General features: G+C 53.2%; 1 protein-coding gene across 2 annotated transcripts in view; it reads right to left on the bottom strand.

Annotated features, from left to right (window-relative positions):
* The window catches only part of SNPH (syntaphilin), a 38,549-nt gene that overhangs the window by 8,677 nt on the left and 15,873 nt on the right, over positions 1-13,999 (bottom strand). The window contains exons 3-4 of one of the 2 annotated variants that reach the window (XM_058563036.1): positions 1,620-1,716; positions 790-897 (exon numbers count right to left, since the gene is read on the bottom strand). In XM_058563036.1, coding sequence (XP_058419019.1) covers positions 790-897; positions 1,620-1,669 — 158 coding nt within the window. In that variant the 5' untranslated portion in view covers positions 1,670-1,716. Of the gene's footprint in view, positions 1-789; positions 898-1,619; positions 2,061-13,999 lie in introns of those variants that run through there. The other variant, XM_058563035.1, reaches the window with a different exon arrangement.

The raw sequence follows: 13,999 nt of genomic DNA, 5'->3' as shown, positions 1-13,999 counted from the left end.
TATCTGTCTCCCCAACCCGGATCCTGCTTTTCTTCTTCAGTCTCGGTCGCCTTTCCTGAGAGCACAACTTAGCACAGGCTGCATCTATAACACGTTTCGCTTTCTAAACCATCCCCACCTCTGCAACCCTCAGTGTCCCCCTGAGAAGAGCAAGATAGCAGACGCCATGAATTGCCTTCCGATATCCATTCTTGCCTTTTTCCCAATGGAACTCCAGTTTCGTCTGAGGTGGCACTGTACAGGGGAGAACACAAATTCTCCCCGCACCACCTGGTCCTACAGCCAGAGTCAGGCACTTCACCCAGTTCCAGCCAACCAGGTGTAGACAGAACTCCCTGGGGAAGGTGTCCCTTCTCAGAAACATGAGGCCCCGGTTCGGGGGGGCTTTGGCCTTTCTACCTTCTTCCTTCCTGGACACCAACCTGATGCCTGGAGGTGCAGGAGCTGCCTTGTAACAACGAGGACAGAAGCTGCACATCAAGGCTGGTAGAGCAGGAAGACAGGAGACGGGGTCCCTGACACTTCAGGGAGCTCCCTGCCTCTGGCCCCTTGCTCTGAAAGCATCCCCCCTAGTTTGTCTAAGCCACTATATCTGGTCCTGTGCAGCTGGTGTTATCACATCCACCTTAGACAGGAACTGAGGCTCAGAGAGAAGACCTGCTCCAGGTCGCACAGCCAGTGAGTGTGCGGGAATCAGGACAGTTAGAACACCCACCTTCTCGCACGCCCCAGGGCGCCCAGGTTCCCAGCCGGCTGGGCTGGGCTGGGTGGAGGGGAGGGGCTGGTTACCTGGGTGTGGGGCTGCTGTCACTGCCCTTGTAGGAGCCCGAGTTGCTGCTGCTGCTGAGAGAAGAGGTGCCGTAGGCATCCCGCACGCTCACGGGCGGAGAGGTGCGCCTGGAGGCGGGAAGAAGAGGCAGGTGCTCATTCTGGCTGGTGGGCAGCTGCGGACACTGGGCAAACACCGCCAGGCCGCTGCGGCCCAAAGGGCCCCCACTTTGGGGTCACCGCCGGGGAGAGAAGCAGAAGGGAGAGGGGGACGCACAGACAGGGGTGACAGAACAGACAGTGCAAATCAAGATGGAAAACCAGAAGGAGGCTGGTCTTCCTGGTTCCCCAGGACAAGAATGGAGGCTGGGCGGGACTGTGGGCGAAGGGTGGGGCCCCACCTGCCCTTACCAAGGGTCCTCAACTTCCAGGATCCCCAGGCCCAGAGGAGGAACTCCCTGCACAGACTAAGACAGACGTGGAGAAGACTGGGGCAGGCAGGAGGAGGGACAGGAGGCGGGGCACACAGGGGTGAAAGTCAGGAGAGGCCGAGTGAGCCTCAGTGGAAGACTGCGCGACATCCTCCAGTAATTGTGAAGGCCACACAACAACACTGATGATGGTGGGGATCCAATGGGTTAACTCTTCAGAGGACTTTCATATCCACCGTGTCATTTGAGCCCTTAAACAGTTCCAGGAGCAGGCGAGTGCCAGCAAGCAATTTTAAAAATGGGAACACTGGGGAAAAGACTTGCTCAAAAACACACTGCAAGTCAGTGGCAGAGTAGGGACAGAGACTCTCTCTCCTCCCGCCCTCTGAGGCCAAGGTTCTGGGCAAGGGGGAGACTCACCTGCGGGATCCAGCAGAGGCCCGTCTACTGCCTGGCAGGGACATGGCCATGAGGCTGCGGGTCCGGGTGAGGGGCGAGATGGTTGGTGTCCCCGGGGCTGAGGAGAGAGGCCGCATTGGGGGGGCCGCGGGGAGGGCCGGACTGGGCCACGTCATCCTCTCGCTGGGGCCGCTGCCCAGCATGGCTTCTCCTCTTGCCCTTCAGCAGGACACCCCAGGACGGAGCAAGGGTCTGGCAGGCCAGGCTCTGGCCACAGCTGCCTCCACCAGCAAATTTAGCAGACTCCCGCCACCCAAATCACGATTGTCAGAGCCTCAGGGGTGGCCAGAACTCAATGGTCCAACCCCACGTTCTCCAGATGAGTGAATGTGCCCCAGAGAGAGCGGAGGCCTTGCCCAAGGTCACACGGGCATTGGGGCAGGGCCGCTGACCACCAGCGCAGCACTCAGTCCTCCACGCTACAAGCCAGGCCCCCCAAGATCCCTAACACCTGGTCCCCCACCCTCGTGCTGGTCAATCCTCCCTCCTCCACAGGGGCTGCAGGCTGGAGGACTCCTGGAGCAGAAACCTCAAATTAGGCTGGGCTAGTCTCGACGTCACCTTCCCAGAGTGCCCGTTGGTGCGTGGTTCGGGGCTTCCCGGCTACAGGGGAGACAAGATAGACTGACATACCAGCACACGTGTGTAGAAAGACATATGGATACACATGAACACAAAAAGGGACCATGTCTCTGCCATTCCAAGATGTGTCACACATGTCTCAGCGAACGTGCTCAGGGGGCCTGCCCATGATGCAGGACATGCAGCTGGGCCCCCCGCACACGTGCAGCACAAAAGCATGCCTGCACCCATCTGTGTAAATGCGCGTGCTGGTTTTGGCATGCACCAGGAACTCAGCAGGCTCAAAGCAGACGAGGAAGGGGGCAGATGGGAGCAGAATCCCTCCCCTGGGGGTATCTCAGTGGGCTGGACCCAGTAGGAAGTGACCATGACTACAGAGACCCATCCTTGGCCCTCCTGACAGGTGGGTAGGGGGCCTCAGGCCCTCTGGTTCCTGCCCAGGAGTCCCTAGGCCCCTTTCCTGGGTAGGGCCTTGGGCTCCATGGGCAGCCCTATGGAGGTTTAAGGAGGGGATAGGCCCCGCGTTGGGCTAGGTGTTGGCTGATGTGGGGAGGGGGCCTGCACTGGGCATTAGCCCAGAGCTCCTGGAGTCCGAGGTGGAGGGGCCTGGGCTCTTTGCAGCCAACATGCTAGTCCTGTGCCAGCTCCAGACACCCCAGTCCCTTCTTCGTGTACTCAGAGCAGGGACTAGGGACAATAGCCGGGGTTACAGGCGACTCAGCCCAGGACACTGTGCCTCGGGCCTTCCCTCATGCTGGGAGAGAAGCACTCACTGAGCCCCGCTCCACGCCAGGCCCCGGGACAAGTACTCTACCTACATTAGGCCATCGACTCCACCCAAAAACCCTAGGAGGAAGTGCTCATCATCCCTTCACAGATGAGGAATCCGAGAGGCAAGGGACTTGCCCAAGTCACACCCCTGTGTGTGGCAGGGCCAACCTCTCTGAACCAGGCCAATACCAGATGCTGAGGGGCTGGCTCTCAAACCCCGGAGTCCTCAGCCCAGGACAACACCCCTTCCCACGTCGGGGCCTCCAGGGAGCCTGGTCATCCTGACCAGTGGTGGGGTTGCCTCCTGAGCTGAGAAAGGTGCTGCTCAGGTGGCCTGTTTCCTGGCTGTGATACAGAAAGCGGCCTGTTCCCCTGGAGGGCCCAGACACAGCCAGCATTGTCTGCCTGGAGGTGTTGGGTGCCAGGTGTAGGAGCTGCTGACACCACTCTTGTCACCTGAGCTGCTTGCCCCAGCTTGGCAACGCATTGCACCCTCATGCCCAATTGTGGAGGCAGGGCCTCCTGGAACTGCAGGGCCGGACCCTGGAGAAGGAACCATGGGACAGGGGCAGGGGGACAATGGTGCACCCCCACACTTGTCAGGAGGGCCACCAATGGCTCACTGCCTCCTGGGCACAGGGGGCGACAGTTGTTCCCTATGGGTGGGCCAGGGCTTCAAGGATCACCTGCCACTGATTGAACCCTTCTGTGGCCAGGCGACCATGCTGAATGCTTTTGTGTGCCTTGGCCCATTACTTCAAATAAAAGTCCTTCAAGGCAGGATTTGTTACCACATTTGGGCCCAAGGTCACACGGCTGCAGGCCCAGCAGACTCTGGCTTCTAGCCCCCATCAGCCTTGCTTCCTCAGCCACCCTCCCACCCTCGCTCCTTCCTTCCTGGCTTTTGAGAGGATGCAAAGAGGAGGCTGTGCCTTCAGAGGACTTCTCAGCAGAGGCAGGACTCAGATTGGAGGTTGGGCCTCGCTCTTCCAAGCCAGCTTGGGCAAGTGTTGCTAAGGAGCTAGGAAAGTCTGGGTGGGGCTCTAGGGAGGGTCCTGGGAGGCAGGCAGGATGCCTGGTTTGCCTCGGAGCTGCCTAGGGCTCTGGTACAATGAGGGCTTTGTCCCAGCTGTCCCTGCTCCTACCTTGCTTGGCAACCCCGCCCCTCCCTCCTCTTGAGCTCTCTCTTCCTTCCTCTCTGGCCCGGGGGTGGGAAGGGGACAGCATTTGTACCTGGATGGAGCTGATAGTCTCCTGGGAGGCCAGAGCCAGCCATTCATCTGGGACAGAGGTGGAAGTGGCATTTCCCCTGCTGGGACGAGACCTTGCAGGCTGGGGTCCCTCATGGGAGGGCAGAAGCCACGCAGGCCCAAAGGGCGCCACCTCTCCAGGATCCTGCTCAGAAGCCTCAGTGTGTGCCCTGTGCTCTCTCAGGTCCTCCCTCCCTTCTAGGCCCCAGAGAGGAGGCAGATTGCCATGGCATTTGTCACCATGCCGCCTGCTTGGCCTGGAGTCCTGCAGGCCTGTCCCCAGGTGGCCAGAGGCTGCCACTTGGAATGGAAGGTGGAAAGAAAACCCTTAGCTGCAGGGGGCTGGGCTGACAGTCTCTCATCACCCGGACCCAGAGTAAACCCAGCCCCTTCTCTTCAGCCTCCCTCCCTTTCCCCAACCTGCTGCACCATGGCAACCCTGCTGTGCCCATCCCCTCACACGCCCAGTTTCCTGAGGGCCTACAATGGGGGTCCAGGGGATACAGCAGGATCCAGGGAGCAGGGGATGGAAGGACATGGAGATAGAGTCAAACAGATCTGGGCTCAAATCCCAGCTCTGTCACCTTCCAGCTGCCTGCCTTGGGCAAGTCACGCCACTTCTCCGAGCCTTAGCTTCCTCATCTGTAAGTAGAGCTATAACAGAATGCACCTCATATGGTCACCGTGAGAATAACACGGTATAACGCACGTATGGGGCCTAGCCCAGGGCACACAGCAAACACTCAAAAACGGGAAATGCCCAGTATTTTGGAAGTAGATAACTGCAATGCAATGTGAGCTTCAAGGCAGAAACACATTCAAGGCATAATGGGTGGCCTCAGGAGAGTCAGGGAAAACTTCTCCAAAAAGAAATTTTCACTGGGTCTTGAAGGATGAATAGGAGTTCACCAGGCAGAGAAAGCGAGTGGGAGGGAAGGTGAAACCTGGGCAAAGGCAGTAGTAATTCAACAGCAGGGCTGCTCAGGAAACCAGGGGGCCTGGTGAAGGCGGAGGCACAGTGGGGGTGAGGCTGCAGAAGGAGGCGGGGCCAGGCCACACAGAGCCACATAAGCCAGGATCTTGTCCTGTGAACAACAGGGAGCCGTTGACAGCCCTTAAAAGTGGGGGACACAACCAGATTTGCATTTTAGAAAGCCTCTGGATGGGGGTCCTTTGAGCAGTATGGCCAGGAAGGGACAAGAACAGAGGCAGGGAGACCAGTTAGGAGGTTACCAAAAAATTAGAAGGGCCTGAGTCAGGGCAGCAGGAGGAACAACGGAGAAGAAGGGCTGGAACCTCCTCAAAATTCATCAGATGCCCCCAGGGAAGTAAAAATTAGGGCAAAACTCTTGATCCCGGCATTCAAGGACCTCTCATCTATACCCTTTCCAACCTGCTCTCAGCTGCCTGCTGACGCCCCAGGAAAGCCCCATTAGTGGCTCCCACAGCTCTGTGCGGGCTGTGTGCCCAGCCTGGCGCGCCTTCCCTGGCCGTCCTCATGCACACCTCACACGCTTTCTATCAGGCTCTGCCCTGCAGCCCTTTCCTCCTGGGACTTTTCCGGTCACTTACTGTCTTGACCACTTAGCATGCCATGCCTTGGGTTGAAACTCATGGAACACCACTCTCTGGGGAATTTCACAAAAATAAACACAATCAACACACAAATGTTAGGAACACAATGGTTTAAACAGGCATGTTTGATAGAGCAAGGGGTTGGATTAGATGGTCTCTAAGGTGCTTCTGGATCCCAGATCCTTGGGCTGTTAACGAAATGATGACTTCCAATGGACGCTTTCTTCCCCCACTTCAATTACTAGAACTCCTGGGTTTCAGTTTTCACATCTGTAAAATTAGGAAGCTGCATTCTTCAAAGAGACACTATGGCATTTTACTCAATCAACAAGTTACGAGAGAGAAAGCAGGTACTTGTGTTAATCTAATATTCTAGCTAAGTGAAAGTCCCTGTAAGTACCATAAACCATCTATTTGCAAAGAATTAGCCATCAATAAAAGAAGAAAGCTAACCTAAAATCCAAGGGAACAGAACAATCTGTGTCTGCTGACTCAAGCCTCTGACAGCTGTGGAAAGCAGAGCATTGCAACCAACAGAACAGAACTTGGGAGGGGTCCTCCCTCTGTCAACACGAGAATGCAGAACATTCTGCCCGTCAAACAGCAGAGCGCCTGGTGCTCCTAGAATGCTAATGCAGAGAGAAGCGGGAGATGGAAGACCAGCCTGGGAGTGTTCCAGCAGCTGTACTCTGGACCTCAGGGGATTAGGGCTACAAAGGCTGGTCACAGCTGAGGACTTCAGTCAACCTTCCGCTGGCTTCATGGCCACACAGTGAAGCCACAACACTCCTCCGCACTGTCAGCGAAACCCAGGACCATTCTTCCTGGACTTGGGCCTTTCTCCAGCTTGTTTCCTGTGTCCTGCACAAGTTGCCCTCAGAGCTGGAACCACAGATGGGAGCCACTGGACTCTTTCTCACTGTGGTAACCCCAGCACAGCAGCAGGACAGACTCACATCTTGGCCAAATGTTGCAAAGGCTTCCCAAGGCAACCAGGCTGGGATTGAGGGCTGAGGCGGCCACTCCTCAGGAAGTCTCTGGTGGTTAGACTCGGATTCCAGAGCTTGGAGGGCCTGGAGTCAAGTGGTCTTCAAACCACCCAGAGAACTTGCCTCTGGGACTGCTGAGGGGGTGGGCTCAGGCCTCCTTTCCCATTTCACCTGAAGAGGCTCCTCTTGTATCTGTTCTACATATAGAAGGTCTGAAGTAAGGCTACTTTTTAAAAGGGGTTTTGCAGGTTAAAAATCTCTGCCATATGTACTTTCCACAACGAGATACTACTGCACGTCCACTAGGATGCCTATAATCTAAAAGATGGACAATAACAAGTATAGGCGAGGATGTGGAGAACTTGGAACCCTTGTGCATTGCTGGTGGGAATGTAAAATGCTGCAGCTTCTGTGGAAAACAGTTTGGCAGTTCCTCAAAAAGTTAAACATAGAATTACCATATGACCTAGCAATTCCACAGTAGTTATATACCCCAAAGAATAGAAAATAGGTGTTCAAACAAAAAATTGTACAGAAATGTTCATAGCAGCACTATTCACAATAGCCAAAGGAGGAAACAACCCAAATGTCCATGAACGGATGAAGGATAAACAACATGTGGTATATACATAAAATGGAATATTATTCAGCCATAAAAAGGAACGAAGTACTGATACGTGCTACAACATGGATGAACCTTGAAAACATTATGTTAAATGAAAGAAGCCAGACACAAAAGGCCATATATTGTCTGATTCCATTTAAACGAAATATCCAGAATAGGCAAATCCATAGAGACAGAAAGCAGATTAGTGGTTGCCAAAGGCTGGGGGAAGGCGGCGGGATGGGGAAGGATTGGTAATGGGTATGGGGTTTCTTTTGGGGATGATGAAAATGTTTTGGAATTAGATAGTGGTGATGGATACACAACTTTGTGAATATACTAGATGCCCCCCCGAACTGTACATTTTAAAAGGGTGATTTTTCCAGTATATAAATTATATATCAATGAAAAACAAATTTAAAAAAATCTATATAATATATATTTTAAATGAACAGTTGTAAAAGGACAGGCGTGGTCCAGAAAGGGGAAGGGAATTGCCCGGGATGGCTCAGCAAGTTGTGACAGAACAGGAGCTAGGACCAGCCCTCCTCCCTCTACCTGACCTCAGGCAGCTGGGCCAGGGCCCAGGGTGCTTTTCTGTTGCTCCTGACTCTGGGTCAGCCTGGAGGAGACCAAGGCTGCTCCTTTGCACATCCACAACCCCATCTTATCCTCATGAGTTCCCTTTTGGGAGGCCAGGTGGAGACCATTCCATCAGACACGAGAAACCTGAAGCTGCAGCGGTTTCCAGAGTCACCCAAGGTCGTGGCCACCTGCATTTCTACTGCATCATGACGGTTTCATAATACGACAGACCCGGGACACATTTCATTACGTTGCATAAAAGAGGAAAAATCTACTTTCCCAGGAGATTCGAAAATACCATGGTAGAGATGAGGGGCTCCTCATGCTTCCATAAAAGCAGGGCCCCACAGAAACAGGAGGTGAGCAGAGCAAGGAAGATTGTTAAAAAAGAAGTGTGCTTCTCCCTGACCAGTGTAAGTCTCTCCCTATTTCTCCACGAATCAGCCTTGTGGGCAAAGGAGAAGCCTTCACCATGAGGACCACTGTTCTCAACTCTCCCAACAGCTACTGCATCCCACCCAGAAGCCTAGGTGCTCTGAGAGCCCGCCACGGAGAGACCCCCAGCTCCTGTGAGCCACATCACATGGTCCCTCTCTGTGACCTTGGGCCCTTGACCTCTCTGAGTCTCAGCTACCTCGTGCATTCAGTGGGAACCACCCTTCTGACCCTGCCTGTCTCATTGGGATCCAACCAAGGTAATGAACGGAGGGAGGGAGGAAGTTCCCGGACAGTTAGAGGACTGAAGACTTCTTGCTATTACTATCACTACCCCTGGAAGGGGACAGTTCTTGTTTTACCACCTCAGATGAAGTCAGAGCAGGCCCAGGGGGCAATCCTGAAATTACTGGCACCTTTTGCCAAGCCAACTGCCCGGGTGGCTCTCCAGGGCAATGCCTGGCAGGTCTCCTACGTGGGAAGGGGGCAGCAGGGGAACACTGGTTTCCACTCCTCTACTGTCTAGCTGCTCTGGGGCTGTCCCTCAGCAGTCACCCCCACACCACAGGTGTGGGGAACCGAGGGGCTGTGGTGCTGCCCCCAGCTCGGCAGCTGCCTGGCAAGTGGCTCCTGGCAGATGGAGGCCCTTCAGTGACCGTGGCTGCAGCATATGCTTTCCTGGGCTTCTGGCTGATAGAGCTGTCAGCCTCAGCCCGGCTCCTCTCCCTGCCCCCTCCTCCCAAGGTCCCAGCTCTAAAGCATCAGTAAAGGGAAGACAATGGGCCTCCATTCCATTGGATCCTCTCTTTTTTTCAGATCTCCACCTTGCTTCTTGGGATCCCTGAGTCAGCGTCCTCCCCACATTTATCCCAAGTACCAGCAGGGGCTAACACACTCTCAGAACGCTAGAATGGAAAGGATCTCAGGTAGACTTTGTCACAGCCCATCATTTTACAGAAACTGAAACCCAGAGAGAGCATGTGATTTGCCTGAGGTTGCCCAGCAAGTGGGGGACAGAGCCTAGGCTGGGACTCAACCCCTGACTCTAGTGATGAGGCTTCTGCACAGCAGCCCCCACCTCTCACCCCCATTTGAATCCAGACAAAAGTTCACAAAATAAGAACACAGGGTAGCTTTTCGAGTAAAGAAGTCATGGCAGGAAAGCCTAGGGGTAAGACAGGAGAACTCTCACCAACTTTAAGGCAGCTTGCAAATGACATGTAGTGAAACATACACTGAAACCGAGGCCTAGGGAAGAAGGGAATACCACAGCCTGACCACAAACAACCATGGCAGCAATAACAAGGTTCAGATTCAACTCCGAGCTTCCTGGCCACGGATGCAAAAAGAGAAGTTATGCCCAGTCTTCTTGTTCTCATGGTTAAGGGAGCGTGGGAAGCAGACTAATTCCCCAGGAGAAATAGAGATCCCGCTAAAATGAAAGCTAAAAGAAACATTATTGCGGGGCTGGCCCGGTGGCGCAAGCGGTTAAGTGCGCACGCTCCGATGCGGTGGCCCGGGGTTCGCAGGTTTGGATCCCGGGCACGCACCAACGGACTGCTTGTCAAGCCATGCTGTGGCAGCGTCCCATATAAAGTAGAGGAAGATGGGCACGGATGTTAGCCCAGGGCCAGTCTTCCTCAAGAAAAAAGGGGAGGATTGGCGTTGGATATTAGCTCAGGGCTGGTCCTCCTCACAAAAAAAAAAAAAAAGAAAGAAACATTATTGCATGGGACTTGCTGTAGCGGGGAGGACTGCCCTTTGGGAACCTGCAAGGAAGGTCTTAAGACAGAGGAAAGAGGGTGCCCTCAAAGCTCACCCTAGTCGCCCCGTGTGTGCGTGCTTTGCTGATGTGAGATCAGAGGACCCGTGGAACACAAGGACCAAACGGTCAAGGGGACGGGGAGATGTCATCTGATCTGCCAGGGACCCAACCCCCTTTCCATGGAGATAGTCCCCCACCCAATCTGAGACCAGACAGCGTCCATCTTCCTGGGAATCCAAAACAGGGAACCACAAAAACTCACACCATCTCTCGCACTCTCTCTCCCGATATTTCACGACAATCTAGTCCAACTGCCACATTTTCTAAGCTGAAAACCGAGAACTTGCCAAACCGTGAGCTATCGGAGCAGGGGACATGAGGCTGAAGGTGGGCCAGCTGATTCTCACGCTACCAACCACTCTGGCATGTGGCTCCTGTTGGAAGCCAAGTCTCATCTGTCTCCTTGAGGCTCCTGGGAGCTCAGGATGGAGATTCTAGCTCAGTTCACCCAACCGTTCCTGTTTCAGCCTAGGAGCCATGCCCACCCCACTCAGCATCCTTTGTCTCTCCTCCCAGATCCTCTTGCTTTCTCCAGCTGCCAGCTTCCCTGCCATCCACAGCAGCTGATTCCTGTCCAGCTGATTTCCAGAGGCATTTCCGTGTCAAGCTGAATTCTTTCGCCTTTGCTAAGATCCAGGGCCTTCGACAGGGCCCAATATGGCCCACACTTGTTGGAAGAGGGTGGGTAATTCATAAACCCCTCTCCCAAGAAGTCTTCTCTCTCTAGAGAAGCTGCCCCACCCCTTAATTTAGCTAAAGTGAGCATTTTAAAAATGTTTTAAAAGAGAGATTCTGTAAACATCTATGTCCTATTTTAAGAGCGCTTTGTCTCAGACTGAGTTTTTCCCCTTCGCTGAGAGACCAATGAACCATAGCTTTGGGCTCCAATTTGAATTCCAGACTCCACCACCCACCATCTTTATGACAGTGGGAACGCCACTTTACTTCTCTAGGCCTCAGTCTCCTCATCTGTAAAACGGGGCTAATTACATCTGTGCGTGAGTATGGTCATGATTAGCAATACTGCATGCTAAACACCTAGCAAGGACCTGGCATAAGGAAAGCACTCCACAAATGGTAGTAATTATTTATTCAGCTAAATACATTCTTCTTATTCATAGATATTACATCTTTATCCCAGTCCAAAATCTTAATCTGAAATATTATAAGAGTTTGTATCTCAGCGGGAGATGACGAGATCATCAATCAAATGATTCTGACTACAGAATCATTTATACCTACTTTGGTCCACTGGCAAAAAAAAGGGAAAAAACACAAACCAATCATTGTCTACCAAACAACCGAATTTCAGGACCTTGCCACTTAGATCCAACAGAGCAGCTTAAAATGAACGTGTCCAATATACGAACTCCTGGTCTGAATGTGACGCCTCTCGGCACCTCACTGCTTCCTCCCTGGTCCGAGACACCCTCTCTCTCTGGGATGATGTGACAGTCTCACCCCTACAACCTCTACAGCAGCCAGAGGGATCCTTTTAGAATACGAATCAGATCACGTTGCTCCTCTACCCAAAACCCCCCAAATGGCTCCCACCTTGGCACGGAAGCCAAGCCCTTACTATGGCTGACATAAAGCCCTGTACCTCCTGCCCCCATCCCCTTGTCTCTCCGACCTCACCTACCACTCCCCCCATTCACTCTGCTCTAGCCACACTGCCTCCTTGCACACTCCCACTCAGGGCCTTTGAACATGCTGTGCCTTCTGTCTGGAATGTTCTTCTCCCAGATCTCTGCCCAGTATCTTTTCTCTCTCCCCACTTCAGGTCTTTGCTCTAACGCCACCTCCTCAGTGAACCATCCTCAACCACTTTAAAATAAACCCCTCTGCCCCAGCACTCCCCCTCTTTCTTCCCATGTTTTACTTCCTCTATAGTCCTTAGCAACAGCACAGTCCAAGGCACAGCTGGGACAGAGTTTCCAGCGGGCAGAAAAACACATATATTCATGTGTTTATTTTCTTTATTGTCTCGAGAATAGAAGCTCCCGGCAGGTAAGGATATTGCCCCATTTTGTTCTTTATTTAGTTCCCAGCCCCTAGACCGGTGCCTAGTACACCACGGGCCCCCAGTAAACATTTGCTGAGTAAGTGGGTCTGCAGTCACCTGGGCTGATGTCACCACCCAAGTGAGTGTGGGTTTCTTAGCAAGTCAAAAAAAGCCTTTGTGTATATTATTATAGTCCTTTTACACACAGTGTCCTATGTAGGTGGGCTTGTCCGTCCTACTAGACGATGAGCCACAAGGGTTTTATTCATCTCTGGTTCTCAGTATCTAGCAGGGACTGCAGAGCAAAACTCCGAATAACTGGATCCTAAGAGAAAGGATGAGAGCATCACGGTTGTACAGCTGCCATTTAGTCAGCACCTTGCCAGGCACAGCCCTGGGTGCCCCACACTTATTCCTCAGTTCACCCTTCTGTCCCCCCCACAGGTTCGAGGGCATCCTCTCCATTTTACCACCAAGGACATTCAGGCTCCAGAGGCCAGCGAACTGTCATGAGGGCACGTAACACCGAGAGTGGAACCAGCACTGACTGCAGCTGCCCCTCCAAATGCCATCTCCACACTCACAAAATCCAGTCAGTGTGTCAACAATCCCAAATCCCGACCACGGCTCCCAGAGAAAGACGAAAGACATGTAATTACAGCTGGTCCTCATCATCTGTGGGTGCTGGACTGTGGATCCACCTACTCACTAAGATTTACGTGTGACCCGCAAATCAGCACTCGTGTTCTCTCGTGGTCACCCGTGGACACGCGCAGAGCTGCCTGAAGCGCACGTCCCCACCGTGGCGGGACAGGACAACCTTCTTGTTCCACTTCTCATGCTGTCAACAAGTGTCCTTTTCGCAGTCTATTTAGTGCCACGGTTTTAACATTTTGGTGTTTTTGTTGGTGATTTCACTGTTCAAAATGGCCCCCAGCACACAGTCCCAGAGTGCTGTCTAGTGTTCCTATGCACAGGAAGGCTGTGATGTGCCTTATGGAGAAAATACGGGTGTCAGATAAGCTTCGTTCAGGTGCGAGTTATAGTGCTGCTGGCATGAGTTTAGTGTGAATGAAACAAAATATGCATTAAAGAAGGTGTCTTTAAACAGAAACACATATAAACAAGGTTAGGTATCGATCGACTGATGAAAATGCTGTGATCAGAGGCTCGCGGGAACCCAGCCACGCACTTTCCCTCAGGAGCAACGTTCAGTATTCACCAACGCAGGGTTTGCAGTGGCTTCATAGCACATAACGAGGGCAAATAACAGGAATCAACTGTACTAAGCGCAGCTATCCATTACACAGATTTGTATACAATAGGTCCAGCTGTGTTTCTGCACCAGTGTGCACACATAATCACACTCATGAGTGTGTGCTCGGCTCCATGTACTAAACACTGCCATTAGCACCAGCACCAGCAGCTGCCCTCTGAGGGGCGTGATGTCTACATGCAAGAGCTCAGGTGGTAGAGTCGACTGCACACCCCTGGATTCAGATCCCAGCTCAGCCAGTTGTGTGCTCTTAGATCAGTCAATCTCAGGGCCCATTTCCTCATATGCACTTAAGGTTAATCATTGTCTTGACAATAAAGAGGTCGTGCAACCTGCCAAGAGCAGTGCTGGCACACAACAAGACACAGCTGGGACAGTTTCTGGCGGGCAGCAGGACAGAGCCCTATTGAGGCCTGTGTATTTGCCCAGGGAGTGTGTGGGGGC

The sequence above is a fragment of the Diceros bicornis genome, chromosome 19, assembly GCF_020826845.1.
Source record: "Diceros bicornis minor isolate mBicDic1 chromosome 19, mDicBic1.mat.cur, whole genome shotgun sequence".
In the NCBI taxonomy this organism is placed as follows: Eukaryota; Metazoa; Chordata; class Mammalia; order Perissodactyla; family Rhinocerotidae; genus Diceros; species Diceros bicornis.
This window is presented reverse-complemented; position numbering and strand designations above follow the sequence as displayed.